This window comes from Athene noctua, chromosome 5, assembly GCF_965140245.1.
Source record: "Athene noctua chromosome 5, bAthNoc1.hap1.1, whole genome shotgun sequence".
Taxonomy (NCBI): domain Eukaryota; kingdom Metazoa; phylum Chordata; class Aves; order Strigiformes; family Strigidae; genus Athene; species Athene noctua.
The window spans coordinates 30038345-30054743 of NC_134041.1; the positions used below are offsets into that span (position 1 = coordinate 30038345).

At 48.2% G+C, this 16399-nt stretch overlaps 1 protein-coding gene across 2 annotated transcripts in view; it reads left to right on the forward strand.

Moving 5' to 3' along the window:
• RXRG (retinoid X receptor gamma) overlaps nucleotides 1-14639 on the forward strand; it is a 39032-nt gene extending 24393 nt beyond the window's left edge. For both annotated transcript variants that reach the window (XM_074906887.1, XM_074906888.1), the window contains exons 2-10: nucleotides 3132-3391; nucleotides 6272-6416; nucleotides 7077-7256; nucleotides 10450-10610; nucleotides 11330-11459; nucleotides 12035-12167; nucleotides 12933-13024; nucleotides 13265-13370; nucleotides 14194-14639. In XM_074906887.1, coding sequence (XP_074762988.1) covers nucleotides 3132-3391; nucleotides 6272-6416; nucleotides 7077-7256; nucleotides 10450-10610; nucleotides 11330-11459; nucleotides 12035-12167; nucleotides 12933-13024; nucleotides 13265-13370; nucleotides 14194-14341 — 1355 coding nt within the window. In that variant the 3' untranslated portion in view covers nucleotides 14342-14639. The remainder of the gene's footprint in view (nucleotides 1-3131; nucleotides 3392-6271; nucleotides 6417-7076; nucleotides 7257-10449; nucleotides 10611-11329; nucleotides 11460-12034; nucleotides 12168-12932; nucleotides 13025-13264; nucleotides 13371-14193) is intronic.
• The last annotated feature ends 1760 nt before the right edge of the window (nucleotides 14640-16399 follow it).

Sequence of the window (16399 nt, forward strand, 5' to 3'; positions counted from 1 at the left end):
ATCAGACTTACAATCTCTGCTGTTTGTATTGTCCAAGTCACTCTTGTTCCTTTGAACTGAAACAACTTTGCAGGTACTCAGCTCAAGGACTAAGTAATCCCAGTGTCAAGGATGCTTTGGCATGGCTCTTCCTGCACACCACCTGCCAGCCATGCAAATTGTTCCCTGCACAAGCTGATAACCTGGTAGCAGCCACACCTTATATCCCTCTTGGAGCATTCCGGCCTGAAAATGAGAAGCTGAGTGGAGTATTTCCCAAATGCAGGAGGGTCCCTCAGGGACTGATTTGACAAATTTATCCCAGGGATGAACTGGAAGTCAAAGTTTGGACCACCTTGCAGTAGTGCTTTGCTTTGATTTTTTTTTTTGTTTGTTTGTTTGTTTCTCCTTTTCTAAATGGGGTTTGTGTTACAGTTTATAACAGATAAAATTGATCCTTGCTAAAGGCAAAGTTAACACTGATGGTTTTGACCAACAAGTTTGTCACTGCCTTGGCAGGATAATGTGGCCAGGCATTGCAGAAACAAGTATATTAACTCTGGTTTGTGTCACCAGGTCCTGGCAGAGCCTGGTCTTACACCAGCCAGGAGGTGTAAACACTGTGTGCTCTACAGTAGATACTTTCACTTATCCATCCATCCATCTCCACCTCCAAGCACTCCTTCATGCATTCGTGATTCCTTCTTGGTGTCTCATTGATGGGGTAAGAGAGGTAGGCACAAGCCCTTCAGGATTCCTGGCTTCAGCCTTTGATCCCACCCTGGGGGTCAGGGGATCCCCCTGGCCATAGCCCTTGGACAGTCGCTCTGGGTACGGCCACAAGCACACCATGAGGCTTGCCTTGACCAGCAGTCTCGTTGAGTGAAAGCCTTGCTCTGGGTCCTTAGGAAACTTGGAGCCTTTCTAATGGAGGAGCTTAGTGTTGACAGTAAGGTTTGGTGCAAACAGTTAAATAACTTTCTTGTAAGTCTTTTCTTATCAGTTTAAATCTGTGTGATACTTTCAAAATATGCCCTTTTCTGTGTTAATGGAAAAGGATGAAAAATCACTCTCCTTAGCTGTCCTGGTGTGATAGATTTCTGCCCAGTCTCTCCTTCAGTGGCTTATTTTCCAAGCTGAAGAATCGTCAAAGGCAATGTTGTTTATCTAGTTGTTTAAAGAGGCATAAAAACAATTTCTTTATAAGTCTGCACTACAGATGCTGGGGAGGACTGCATGCTATGGTACCAGACTACTCACAGGTGGAGATAAATGCATTCACTTTTCTCTGAAGCTGATAATAGCGCAAGTCAGGACGGTCCTTTTAAATCCCGGGAAACAACCAAGGTGCCTCTGTGAGCTGAGCACTTAGGTAAAGCAGAGGCCAGGCAAGCAGCACATCTTCTGCCCTCTGCTAGAGGCTCTCCTGGCAGCTGTCTCTGGGATGAGAGGCTTTTGTGCTTGGAAGCCATTACAAGGTAGGGATTTTGCTGTTTACTAACAGAAAACAGGCTGCATGTCTCCATGATGGTGGCAGGGGGACGTGGGGCAACTCTCTCCAGCATCAGGCAGAACCCTGGCTCTGCCTCCAGACCGCCTCGCTGCCTCCAAGGCTTCTGCTGTTGTCATTGAGCTGGCTTCCTCTTGCTGCACATCGCTTTCCCACTGGGAGAATTGATCCAAAAGCCAAAGCAAGAATTGACAAAGACCTTTTCTCCCCCTTTCTCTGCAGAATTAAGTCTGAAGTGGGTTGATAACGGTGGATCGAGTCCTCCTTGACTCTGACAAATGTCTTTAATGTTATTCAGCAAGCTGACCTTTTCCCGTCTCTATTGTGCATCTTCCCTTTGAATCAGATTTGATTGTTACTTCAGGTAAAATAACAAACAGTGTCACATAAATAACTTTGCAATAATGTTAAAAGGAGGAAAAAACCAAACAAACAAAACACCAAAACACTTCCTTACTTGCAAATGCAATGGAAACAAGCATCCTCTGTGCCAGCCATGGAAAACCAACTGTGTGACCTTCCCACACATCTTTGCCTTGCTACTCCAGGGAATGATCTCTTGTGTTGAAAACCACCAGAGAAACAATGTTTCATTGAAATGTTAGCGACAGTTAATGCTAACTGGAGTTGGTAAATTCTAGGGGAGGGAGAAAAGGTCATATAAATCCTAAAAATACAACTAGATACATAGCCCATCAGGATTTCAGGGGGGTATTTGACGCCCAGATATCCTCCGAATCTTTGAGACTGGTCTTATGGAAGACAGCGTTTAGGCCTTGGATGAGGTGTTCAGCCTCAGAGACTGCCCTGAAGTGTCAATGATCAAGGTTATATTGGTTTTCTATGTCACCTCTTCACTGGCGGGGCTACTGTGAGGCTCAGTTTGGCAATGTGCACTAGAGTTCTTTCATGTAGAAGGAGGAAACCCTCTTTCCTTATGACTGTGACTGTCTGCCCAGGCACATTTGTGTGGCCACAGTCTCTGTCTCGTACTAAATGAGGAAAAGTAACAGACAAAATATTTTGTGGGTGCCTTGTCCTGTCATCTGAGTTGCTAGCATGTATGGGCAGTTTCTGTCCTCCACTGCTCCAGCTCCTCCTGAAGATGCTGGCATTGAGTTTTGAGAGCTGGAGGAACATGTGAAATAGCACAGTGGAGAAGGGGAATAGCTGAGCCGTGAGAAGAGGAAGAGGAGCTTGCTGAGCAGGGAGCAAAGGTGCTTCATAAGACATGGGGAACATTTAGGGTTTACAGCCTGGTTGGTGGGGATTTCATGGTTTCAGATGTGCACTGTCTCTAGAGCTGGTTTGGACAAAAGAAATGGGACCTCAGGGAATAGTTCAGAGAAAACCAGCCTGAGACAGGCAGGCAGTGGTGCCTTCTTCCAAGTCAGCTGAGGCACCGAAGCAGTGAAGGAAGATTTGATTATTACCTTCATAATATGTTTTGTTGCTGTATGTAACTCTGTTCTCCGTACCCTAACCAATGTTTTGCCCTTTTCCTTTTTAACATAGAGCATGTTTGCTGGTTGGCTTTGAGCCTTGGCCAGCATCAAAGATGACACAACCAAGACTGGGCAGCTGATTGCTGTGCAACCAGCTTCACTCATAGTGTATTTAATCTTTCTGCTTCTCCCTGCAGATTCCCCTGTTCACGCCAACTCCACATCTGTGAGCCCATCATCAAGCCTTTCCACGGGAAATTCAGTGGACGGGCACCACAACTACCTCGAGGCCCCTGCAAACACCTCCCGGGCACTGCCGTCCCCCATGAACGCGATCGGGTCTCCAGTAAATGCTTTGGGCTCACCATATAGAGTCATCGCATCGTCCATCAGCTCACACCCCGTCGCTCTGTCCTCAGCCCCAGGCATGAATTTTGTGACACACGCCAGTCCACAGGTAGGCAGATGCGCGTGCTTGCTTTTCTACAATTCATGGTGTTCAGACTGGGTAAAGTCACAAAACTTGAGGGAGTGGGTTCGTGGGGAGTCTGGTATGTTTTGGCCACTTAGGGAAGATCAGCTGTAAAGAACAATTTCCAGCATGTGAATCTTTCTGCATAAATCCCCCTGGCACAGACACAGAGAAGACACCTGTATATATTTCAAAGTACACAGCACATAAAGGGAGAGAGCTAATTCCAGGTCTGTTCTCACCATGGGTGTGCAGTACAGTTCCTCTCCACTGCATCTATTGCAGTGTGTATAATTACTGTATGTGGAAATAATCAAGATAGCCAAGGGCTGCAGCATATGAAGCATTCCCCTTCTTCCTGCAAAAGAGTATCTATCTGCTTTTGTTTCATTATTTGGAAAGGAGACAGACTTTTGAGAGAGATAAATGTTAATGCTAAATGCCAGCCACACACTCTGAATTGCATATAAACTTTGCCTGAAGAAAAATGAAGCTGCTCCCATCCTTGCTGCCTCAGGTGCTGAAGTTTCCCCTCCAGACAGGGAAGAGACCCAGGTGTTAGGGTTGGTGCCTCCCCAGAGCCATGGAATCTTCATGGAGCTGCTACTCCACCATCTGTTTGAAGATCTTCCTAGTGCCTGCCACTGAGGCTGGGAGAGGATGGTATGGGGAGGCCCCTGAAGAGCTCGGAGAGAGTATAAGGGTGACTTGACAAGTTTGGCTTACCTTTCACCAGCATCCTCAACTCCTGCGTGGGTCTGGGCTGTCCGCAGTGGGTGTGCTGGGCATCTTTCCTCCTCTCGCACCACCTGACTGTTCCCATCAACCTGACAGTATTTGTGCCCGTGGCATCCAGGGCAGGTACTTGGTGGTGGTGGAGCTGGTGGCAGCATTGGCTGCATGGAAGCCTTTCCTGTGGGGTTGGGGATGCTCCAGGAAGCTGTTTCCCCAATCTAGGCACTGTGCCAGGTTCCCCGCTCTGAGTAGTGGGTTTCATTTGTGTTGCCTTTAATGCAAGGAGACAGCTGGGCCTTGGGAATTGGACAGGGAGGCAGCTAATGGATTTGGGTTCAAGCAGTTGTCCCAGATACCATACATGATTGCACTTAACCTGCAGGAGTCAAGCTCCAAGGACACTGATGGCTAAAACTGCCCCATTCCCGCCCTGGCCCATATACCCTCTCTCCTTGTTATTGTTTCATAGTGCAGCCAGAGAGAAAGAAAAGGCGGTACCCAAGCTCTAAGTAACATTTTAAACCATAAAAATTCCTGAATCTTGCCAAGAAGTTTTCAGTGTAAGAAAGGTGGCTGGACACTTGTGGGGAGGAAGGGGTTAATTTTTCTTTTCCTTGGGCCAAGTTCAAATTTTGAAGTGTTAGCACAGCTGAAAGTGCCTGGGCTGGGTCTCTGCCGGGGAGAGCAAGCCTCTGTCCCTCTGGCCAGTTTTCCCTATACACTTATTTTCCAGTGGGGCAAAACAACCTGACTCCTAATATAGTAATTTTTATATTTTCAATGTCATCAGACCTTTGAAGCTTTGAAAAAGAAAGGACAGTGGTGAGGGAAGATGAAAACAGGCTTTACCTTTTTATTTTTCTAATGGTAGATTCAAAATTCCCAGTGGGATGAACCCTTCTTATTCTTTGCTGAAATTCCCTGTAAAAATTATTATACATTTTCATGGGAAACAGGCAATTTCTTGGAGCAAATGGACAACTTGCAACAGCATGCATGAAATCTAGTGGTTTAGATGTTATGGAGACTGTAAATGAAGGCTGTAGCTGGATTTTCATCCAAAGCCTTTTTTTCTGTCCCTGCTTCTGCCCTCTTGATGGGAGGAGGAACTTTAGCTGATAAATTGAGGTGACTGTTAAAAACAAACTCAATGATGAAGAAACCATCCCTGGCCCTCAAAGCATGGCAATGGGAAGGATAATTTGATAATGGTTTTGAAGAGACATTGCTCTGCCCAGACAGCTTTTGACAAGACATGCTCAATGGCCCTTAATCCTCACTGCCCTGCCAACAACAGCTCAAAAGCAAATAGCAATAAAACGAAGCCTTGGGCAACATCAGGCTTTGGTCTCTAATCAATGTTGGTTTGTAACCTTTAACTTGCAGCAGCCATGAGCAGCTCCCGGGGATCTCAGCTGGGGGCTCTGGGCCATTTGCCCGCATCTCGCTGCAGCTGATTTTTAGATGCTCAGCTTGCTCCCTTTTTTTAATAACAACCCCAAATTTGCTCCGTTCTCCAGCCTGTGATAGCGTTTGGGAACATAAATCCAGGGAGTGATCAAGATGGCCATGTTTTCATGTGTTTATGCAGATTTGCATATCACAAGGCAGGGAAGCTAACCCACTTAACACTACTATTTTTTTTAAAAAACCCCCATCATTACAGCTTCCCTAGCCATGCAGCAGTGCAGGTTTAATTGCAACAAATTGCCTGACTGTAAAGTTCTTCCTTAGTAAGCTGTTGGTGTTCGAGGCTGCAAGCAGCCAGTGATCAGCATCCTCTAATGAAGCAGACAGGATCCCACCAGCCTTATTGCTTGGAGGCTGTAAGTGAGCAGCTGAGGGTTGCTGCCTGCCCTTTTCCAGCTCTGCTTAGTCCTGGCTTTCGTTACAGCATCAGGACAGGGTGAGAGGCAGTATCTGTTACCAGACATCTGCTTAAACCCCTCCAGCTGGATTCACCAGATGATGTCTCTCTGCCCATGGCAGCCCCATGGAGTTGCTGCGGGATAAGCTTGTGGGACGAGCCCAGCAGGAGCAGCAAGGAAGGGGTCAGCTCGATTTGGGGATGTTTTCATTGAGGTGTTAGTCTTGACCCTCTAAACTGTCTTGTGGTTTCTGCTTCTACAGCTCAATGTCCTAAACAATGTAAGCAGCTTGGAGGACGTCAAGCCCTTGCCAGGTCTCCCGGGGATTGGGAACATGAATTATCCATCTACAAGCCCAGGATCCTTAGCCAAACACATCTGTGCCATCTGTGGGGACAGGTCCTCAGGTAGGAGGGTTTTTTTTCTTGGGGAAGGCTTTTTGGAGTGAAAACTCCCCTGAATCTCTGAAGCAAGGCTTGTGTAGGAGTGAACACTGTGGAGACTCGCTGGGGCCGTACTGGCATTCCAGGATTCATAGCTGGGCCTGCCTTATCCAAGAGCAGGCTGTCTGTTTTGCAATTAGTTGCTCTGTGCTCAAAAGAGAGGAAACCTAAAAAGCCATGCTCTTTTCCCTTATATCATTTTACATTTTGTCCTTGTTTATCGAAGGTAAATATATCAAAATCACTGTGTTCTTATTTACCTGTGCTTTGTGTTAGCTGGGCTTTGGCTGTGCCTGGGTTTTCTCTCCTACCCCAGACGCCTGCAGCCTGGTCATGTCTTATAGATCCCCTCCCTATCAGTGTACCCCATTTGCTTCCTGTGGCTTTTCTGCACTTATGCTGCAGCTAAAATGTGGCTTCACATCCTTCCCCTGGGATGCAGTCCCTCCTTATCACTGGAAGGCGTCAGTCCTGTAGTTTGACTGCTGTTGGTCACTATTCCTGCAAAGACCCATAAATAGACACCCTGCAGCTCATTTTTTTCATCTTTGGTGTTGGTTTGGGCTCCTCTGTGCTGGAGGGAATGCCTGCCTGCCCATTGATGGCCTCTCCTGGCCTCCCCAGGCAAGCACTACGGGGTGTACAGCTGCGAGGGCTGCAAAGGCTTCTTCAAGAGGACAATCCGTAAGGACCTGATCTACACCTGCCGTGACAACAAGGACTGCCTCATAGACAAGCGCCAACGCAACCGCTGCCAGTACTGCCGCTATCAGAAGTGCCTCGCCATGGGGATGAAGAGGGAAGGTATGTGAGGGCTGGTGGAAGGAATAGGCTTACAGAAATTTTCCTTACATTCACTAGGGTAAATCTGGCTCTTGGTGGCCCTCCAAGGCTGGAGCATTCCAAAAACCCACAGTGACAGCTTCAGAGCATTTTTAACCTTGTTTCATAAAGGAAATGAGGCTGATGGGGAAGCTATTACACTGTATTTTTCCTCCCATCCCATCTAAACACACTTACTAGTGACTATTGAACCTATTAACTGATTTTGACCCAAATTTGCCTTTAGTTAGTGGTCCTTAATGGCCTGGACCCCTTGGGACTCTGTAAACATCTGCTGTGGACAGTGAGGAGTCCTGCTCCTGTTTGTCTTCTCTGTGAAGAGCAACCTTCTTTATTGTTTTCAGCTTGCTGGCTTCGTTTGTCACCACCTAATTCTTGCAGTGGAAGATAAGGGTGAATGATTTATTTCTTTTATTTTATAGTTCTCTCTCATTTCCACTCTTAACCTCACCTTTGGAGATGAGCTCTGGCACAGCTCACATCCTATGGTGTTCTTGTGCTGCAGGAGAGATCTGTATGGAAGCAGTTCTTGCAGCCTCTCCCATACTCCATGTGCACTCACTGCAACCCTCAAAGGGTTTCAGTGTTTCTGGCCCACACCACCTAAGGTGTTGATCTGGAGCCTGGATCCAACCTGAGGCAATTGGACTTAAAGGGTTTTTTTGCTGACTGGAAGGAAGCCTCTAAGAGCTGCTGAGGGTGACGTGTCTGCAGTGGGTCCTGCAGTCCTGCCTCTCCCACACAACTCCTGAGAGTACAAAGGTCTCCGTAAAAGCCAGCACCAAGCAAGTCCCTGCTGCAGGGAAAGGCAAACCCAATGGCATGGGTGTTTACCTGTCCACCTCTGCCCCTGCAGCTACCTGCTCCTTCCTTCATGGCTCAAGGACTGCTGAGTTGGATTGTCTCCCAAATTATACTGAGAGATGCAGGGTCAGGTAGTGACAACTAGCGCAGCATTTAAGCTGTTTTTTTCCAAGATAAAATAACTGTTTTGCTTCCAGGTTTGAATGCTAGCAGGGCAGTGGAGCTGTCCCTTTTGGGGTCCCTGTGTGGGAGCTCAGACTGCGCAGGGCAGAGCCCAGGGAAGTAGCTATAATGCTGGGCACAGACTGAGCTTTCTCCTGTTCCCTGTAGCATCATCAGTGCTGTGCTACCTCAATGCTTAGGGCAGCGGGGGACTGCGAAATGCCAGGCTTGAATCAAAAACTTAATCCCAGGCACAGCTATCCCTTCCAGCTGGGTGCGAAGTGGTTCAGAGGACCAGAGTGTCAATGCAGCTTCCCTTTGCAGAGCATGAAAATTTAAACGTGAGGATCTTGGTGGATCCTGTGGGGGTCTGACTGCAATAATCGCAGGGGCTTTTCAGGAGCTGCAGAAACTGGGGACTGTTTGCAGACTGAACAAGGATTCCTGGATGAGTCTGGGGGCTGAGAAACAGGACTGGTATTTCCTTGGCATGTTCTTTCTTCCACTAAGATTTTGATGACTTTAGAAACATTTCCCTGGCTTCTTCCTGTCCATTACCCTGAAGAGGACAAATGGTTCCCCCAGCTGGCTGGCACATATATGCGTCCTGTGTTGCTCTCCCTCGCCAGCACCAGACTGGATGACCCGCTGGGCCATCTACTTGGGTCCTGCCAGTTCCCAAGCAGTTGGGCAGTGCTGGGAAGCACATTCTCCCAGCTGGGAGAAATGCAGGGAGGTGCTGAGCATTGCAAAGTGGTCATGAGTCTTAGTGCTGAGGAACCTCCCGTGGTTTCGCCCTTCCTGTGAAAGCACCCTAACATAAACCAGAGTAAGGCAAGGCTGATGCAAGGGCTTATTTCCTGACACTGCGGCAAAAGCCAAGCTGTAAAGACAAATGGGAAAGAAATCTCCTGATCCAAGTATCTGACCTAAAAGCTTGTCACACCCTTCTTCCAGCAATGCTTACGTAATTGAGAAAATGGGGATCAAATTCTCCTGCGGACTTGCTGAGGTCATCCCTCCCTTGGTGTCCCCCGTGTTTAGGCAGGTCCCCTCTCCTCTTAAAGGAGGACTTTTTATCCCTCAGCCTTGGTGTTTTTCCCACTCCCCTGGTTACTGACTGCCTGGTGCTTAGCTAAAGTCTGGGGAAACCATTAAGCTGTGGAATAGGGAAGCACCAATGTCTGTGTGGCAGGGACCAGCTTTTCAGCCAGCTTTTCCCCCACTGAACCTTTAAGTTCAGGTGTGTAAATGCCTACAGCTCAGCACAGGCCATTCTTTTGAGACCAGGCCAGCTGCCTACCTGCCCCTTAGGGGTCACGGGGTGCTTGGGGCCCCTGTTTGATGCTGTATGGTCACACAGGGCAGTGATGCTAGCAGGATTCTTATTTCCCTCTTGGATTTCTCCAACAAAAATGTGCACCCAGGACTTCTACTAAGCATAAGGCTTGGCATACTACATACACATGTCCTACCCCAACCTGTCCTCTACACACCCAGCAGCTCTGGGAGTTAATAGCTGAGATCTGGAGACAATTTCAGTGATTCTGTTCCTCCAGTCAGTAGATACTTTGGAAAAAGTACAGAGATGGGAGAAGAGAGTGAAGGCATTGGGGCATTCAGAGGTGCTAGGAACTGCTCTCTAGTAGGGAGTGTTGGGAAGAGAGGTGATGGAAGGAGAGGTGATGCCAGGGCTGCGCCAGTCTGGGTAAGCTTTTGCTCGGGAATGAGATAGGCAGCGTGTGTGGATCCAGCTAGGGGTGAGGGACCATCTTGCCCTGCTGCTGGATGCTCTGGCCGCTGAGGGACTGCGAGAAGCACACTGGGAGCATCGCAGACTTCAGTATCTGGGTGCTGGGTCCCTCCTGCCTCCTTCAGCATCTGGTGACAGCTGAATCCAGACTGCCACCTGGAGGTATCAGCTCCTTTTTTCCTCTATTCTGGAGCTTCATACCTTGGAAATCACAACTTTTTGTCAAATTTGGAGCCCACTGGTCTACAGCAACCCTAAAGTTATTAGGGGGTGCTGGAGGCAGCCGTTTTAATGGACATACATCTGAAATATCCATTTATTTTCTGTTCTCCCTCTCCTGAGTGAGTTTCTCGGCCCTTCTCCCAGAGGAAAGGGGACCCACTGTGAGCAGGTAAGTATTGTTTGCATGTAAAGAGCCACATTTCTGTTCTGCAGCTGTGCAGGAAGAGAGACAGAGGAGCAGGGAGCGGAGCGAGAATGAGGCCGAATCCACAAGCAGTGGCAGCGAGGACATGCCTGTGGAGAGGATCCTGGAAGCTGAGCTGGCAGTCGAACCCAAGACGGAGGCATACAGCGACATGAACACAGAGAGCTCAGTAAGGGGCACTAAACTCACTTGCAGCTTGAGATGAGGGCCTTTAAGGTGCAATTGAAAAGATAAACCCCCACGTGAACAGCTAGCATTTTGCAAAGGGTTCTTGCTTTGCACCGCCTAAAAATCACCAATAATTTTTCTTTTGAAGCTACTCTGAATGACAGCTAGAAAACAGCCTATACATTATTTTCCTAGCATGTTTTTCCAGTTCCCTTTGGTTTGAATGAATAGATAGGGCAATAGCTGGATTCTGGGGAGTCTGAGCCCTGTGGTGGCTTCCACAGTTGCACAGCCCTGGACACTGCTTGTCTACCCCAGTGACTGGACACAGCAGATTTACTGCTGTGGTTTTACTGGTGTGGGTGAAACTACTGTTCATGTCCATTCAGAAACTTCTTGATGGCTTTTAGATATGTCCTGGGGAGCAGGACTGCAGCCTGCCATGCAGTACTTGCTTTGCAAAGAACATCAAGCAAACAGAAAAGTCTAGCAACCAGCTGATTTGGCTGGTTGTAGAGGTGATAGTAGTGACAAAAATCTCTTCCCAACTGTGCACAGCTGAGATTACTGGCAATTTGACCATTTTACTTGTGGTTCTGAGTATTGTTAACTTGATTCGATACTGTCTGCAGTGCAGACATTGATTATTAAAGATTTTTAATTGACAAATTCTCCTCTTTTCCTCTGCTTTTTTTTCCTTTTGATATCTCTCTTAACTAGACAAATGACCCTGTCACCAACATATGCCATGCAGCTGACAAGCAGCTCTTCACACTTGTTGAGTGGGCCAAGCGAATCCCCCACTTCTCTGACCTAACACTGGAAGACCAAGTCATTCTCCTCCGGGCAGGTAATGTCCCTCCTCTGGGCTGTGTGCTATGCCAGCCAGGTGGGATGGTGAATGTGAAATCCTGAGCTGATCCATCACTGCTGTCACAGGGTGAGCAACCCATCCTGAGCCATGATGAGTGGTTGGCAGAGGCTGTGGATGGAGCAGTGGAATCTGTTTGTTCTCCTCTTCATGCAGACATGTAGGAGGGCTGGGGGGGAGTGAATAAATTTGCCTTGTTAATGCAATTTTTATAACTGCAGAACTTATTATGTGTGGGGCACATTAGTGTGTAACATGCAAAAATATGTAAAGGGGTTGCTGATGCAAGGAATATGTTCTTTTAGGAGGGAAAATCCAGCATATTTCCATTTTTTTTTTTTTCCCCTTTGAGTCTTTTTCTTTGCCTTTCTTGTTGCTGGTCAGGGTTTGCCACTCCTTGCAGTGTTAGCAAGGGTGCAGTTAGTACCTGGGGTCCCATCTCTCCTGCGAGCTGAGTCTGAAGCCAGCAGGGAGAAACCAGCTCTCCTGCTCCATGTGGGACTGATTTTTTTTGTTGAACTACCTCTTGTGTCCTGCACGTCTCCCCCTTGCAGGCTGGAATGAGCTGCTCATTGCCTCTTTCTCCCATCGCTCCGTGTCGGTGCAAGATGGCATCCTCCTGGCCACAGGCTTGCACGTGCACCGCAGCAGTGCTCACAGTGCTGGTGTGGGCTCCATCTTTGACAGGTACGTGGCCTGTTTCTATCATCTGCTAGCAGCAGTGGCTAGGCTGGCTCTGTCTTTCCTCTCTGAATGGGAAACAAGTCCTTAGTGAGAACTAGAGCAAACATATGGTGATTTGGGGGCAGAACTAGCTTAGAATGAGGAGGGGATGCTTGGCTGGTTTAAAAACCAAGAATGGGTGAAAGCACCTTGGAAAGGGATTTTCAGCTGCAGAAGCAGATCTTTGGTTAGGTGTGTAGTGGGAGGAATGCTTCTCTGCCTTCTCTCATGGGTCTGCCTTAGCTGGATCTAAAGCTAATACTGATCATCAAGAGCTTTAGCTAGCAAAGTCTCAAACCCCAACTTGCTCACATAACAACTGCACACGTACTGTCCATGCCACGCCTGCGTCCTGCCTGGCAGGACACTGCATTACCCACAGGTGGCATGCGTAAGGGCAGTGCCCATGCTTTGCATAGCGAAACGTGGAAAAAAAATCCCATGCAGTTTTCCTTAAATGAGTGCAAATCGTTCATACTCCAAAGAGAGCACAGAGGCTGCGTGCTGAACAAAGTAAGAATGGGAGTGGATTTGATGCTCAGGTCCCTGGGTGCTGCTGATGCACACATAGAAGAGCAGTGTGTGGCACAGCTGTCTCTCAAAGCTGCCTCTTCCCGCAGAGAAGAATTGGGGGTATTCCCAGTCCCTGTCCCAGATGCTTTTCAGCTCCCAGCCTTGCTCTCTGTACCTGTCTCTGATTGTCTGCCCACCCATGTCCCCTGCGTGCAGGGTTTTGACAGAGCTGGTGTCCAAAATGAAAGACATGCAGATGGATAAGTCAGAGCTGGGGTGCCTGCGAGCCATTGTCCTGTTTAACCCAGGTAAGTCTGAGGCCTGGGGCAGTCCCAGGTGACACACATGCCCTCCAGGCCACGGCAGATCACAGACAGGAGGGCTGTGGCAGTGAGCATCAGGACTGCAGATTTGTCCCAGTCCTTGGGTGCATGATTAAAGAGAGCCCGAGTCTTCTCCTGCCCACACACACACAGCCACTCTGCCAGTAGTGGAAAGGTCCCCTCTGCAGCGATTTCTTCCCTACCTGTATTCTCTCCCTCGTCCAGATGCAAAGGGCTTGTCCAGCCCCTCAGAAGTGGAATCACTGAGGGAGAAGGTCTACGCAACGCTGGAAGCCTATACAAAGCAGAAGTACCCCGAGCAGCCAGGGCGGTGGGTATCCCCGGGCAAGGCAAGCAGCTCAGGGTGGCACAATACCCACCCTGGAGAGGAGACAGGGGCAGTGCTGTCCGTCCCAGCTCAGCCACCCTCAAAGCGAGGGCAGGACACCAGCCAAAACTGTCCACGCAGCCCAGCTCCCGCAGGCTGCCCTGTCCTCTCAGTGCCCTAATCGTGGCCCAGAGCCTTTAGGGTACTGGCGAGAGGTGACTTTCTTGCTTTTCAGTCCAATCCTACCCTCTGCTGGCCAAGCTCTCGAAACGCCGGCAGCTGGATCTGGCGCCATTGCTGCCAGCCCAGTGATGCACCCGCAGCATCTTCTGCTATTTTTGGCTCTGGATGTGACCGCAGAGCTGGACGTGGGGAGGGCGGGGGAACAGTCTGCCTGCTGCACCCCCTTGCAGCTGCGCCTCGAAACAGGAGGCAGTGGCTGGCAGAGGCACTGCTGAGGGGTTGCGCACCCTCTCAGGAGGTTGGGGATTTTTGAACGTGGTTTCAAGAAGAATTTAAATGGCACCATGCAGATGTAAATCACTAGTTCAAGTCTTGGAGAGAAAATCTGGATGCATCTTCTTTCATAATCTTTTTTTTTTTAGTTTTAAAAATGCTAAATTCTGTTTTGAAAAAATACATATTTCCTCCACACATGCAGAGAGAAATGCTTATTTTGAAAGCACAGGGGAATCTAAGATGGAGAACTTCCCAAAGCATTTTTGAGGAGAACTTGGGCTGTGCTGTTCTGAGCCCCGGGTGCGGGAAATACGTGGGAGAGGGTGGCCAGTGCCTCCCGCATGCCTCTGACTCTGCTCTTTTCCAGGTTTGCCAAACTCCTTCTGCGCCTGCCGGCGCTGCGGTCCATCGGGCTGAAGTGCCTGGAGCACCTCTTCTTCTTCAAGCTGATTGGGGACACCCCCATTGACACCTTCCTCATGGAGATGCTGGAGACACCCCTGCAGGTCACTTGAGGGTCTGGCACCTCTCTGTCCAGACCCTGGCCCCCCATGCCCCTGCACAGCCTCCCACCCCTCTGCTCTGAGCCTGCGAGAGCTCGAGAGATGTCCTCTACCTTCTGCTCCTCCTCGGTGGGATTGTTGTGGTTTTGTACAGCTGTAAATCAACCCCCTCCAACCCTCCCTGGCCTGGCTGTGGGGGGTCACAGATCTTCCAACTAGCTAACCATTCCCCTGCCCCTCTGTACAGATAATTGCTTTAAATTATTTTTTCACTCTCAATAAAAGCCAACAAAACAAATAAAATAATATATGAGAGAGGCATTGATTGGAGCTATCAGAGCAGTGTCCTCTTTTGCTGCGGTCACGGGTCCAGCTTGGGATGGAGCTGAGGGACCCTCCTGAGGCTCTTGGGCAGCCAAATCAGGGCAGGAACATCACTCAGGATATCACTGCTTGTGTTGAAGGGCACAGGCCTCTAGCCAAGAAAGGACAGGTATTGTTGCTTCTTGTTCCTGCGAAGGAAAGAACTGGAGAAACTTGCTGCTTTGAATTGGAACATTTCATTCCACCATTTTAAAAAGAAACTCTTGGACTCCTTGAATTCTTTGAATTTTTGAAGTAATTTAAAAAGTGTCTCCTTAATGTGCTTTTTCTTTTCTGAGCTAGTCTAGCCACTGAGGGAAGAACTGAAGTGCTTCAATTTGGTCCAGGTGGATTATCTTGGAGTGGCCCAAACCTGGCATGCTCATGAATAATTTACATTTTTCTGAAGCTTCATGAATCCTGTTCTCGGGCTTTCTTTTTTTTTTTTTTTCTTTTTTCTCCTCCATATTTTTGTGCTGGAAACAGGCTTTTCAACCCACATTTTTATAATCTCATACTTCCGTAAGTGAAACCTGCAGAGAGGGAAAGCCAATATAACCAACCTACCTCAAAGGTCTGCCTGGTCTTTCCCCTGCCCAAATGGCATCGCTGGAGCTTCCCATTGCAACTGAGCTAACCAGAGTCAAATGAGTTAAATATATTAATTTGTTCAATATGCAGAGCTTATCCTGGTGGGATAATGTCCTCCCAGGAACTGTCTGTATTATTATTCATAAAACAGGTGTAGTGTTAAGTGATCTGCCCCTTCTGACCCTCTCAGCAGACAATGCGGTGAGATGCAGCCGTGCTTCGTCTGTCCGCGTGACAGATTGCAACGCTGCCGCTTGGCGACTCGGGGAAGTTCGAGGGAAAGGAGTAGTGACAACAGGAAAGAAAGAAGGATAAAAATGAAACACTTTGTAAAAACTCCCACATGGGGACATGATTCATTCTCCAGCATTTCATTGTGAGAAGGAAAAAGAGAGTCAAAAGAGCAGGAAAAAGAAACCCCCCAAATTATGAAAATTCTAATGCTTTTTTCTGGTGAAACTGAAAAAAATAGGGATAATTTCAAAACAGGTTAAAAAACACTGGTCAAGGGGATATTTTTAATTGAAAAGGTAATTTTCCATTACAAGGGAAGTGTTTAAAGACTTAAAATATTCAACCTTCTCATCGTAAAACCTTTGCTAGAGTTTGAGATGTTGCATGCAGACTGTGCTGGGCTGGTACCCACCCCATGCTTCTGGTTAGACAAAGCAAGAGGTTACCTCCAGGTTGGGCTGCTAAGAGCTGGTCCCCAGCTAGTTGGGTTGGGTTTCTTTCCTGGTTATAAAACCCTTAGTTTCTCTTGTTCTCCCTGCTCTCAGGTTTGATGGTTTAAATCGAGGAAGTTGGTTGGCATTAGCAAGAGAAGAGCTGCAGGAGCTGATGCCACTGTCTGAAGATAGACCACATGGTATTAATGCTTTTTAATGAAATACATAGAGGAAAACCTGAGGGTCCTCATGCCTGCAGCAGACATCTTGCTAAGATGGTGTCTGAGTGCTATTTTGCAGCCCTAAAGCACTTGGTAGTAACTCAGAGTCCTTTGGCCATGGGGTGAGCCACTCAGCATGGCAGACTGAGTCAGCTGGAGAGGACAGGATGCTTCCACACCAGGAGTGCCATCTCTTTCAGGAGCTCGCAGGCTGTCCTCAGCACACA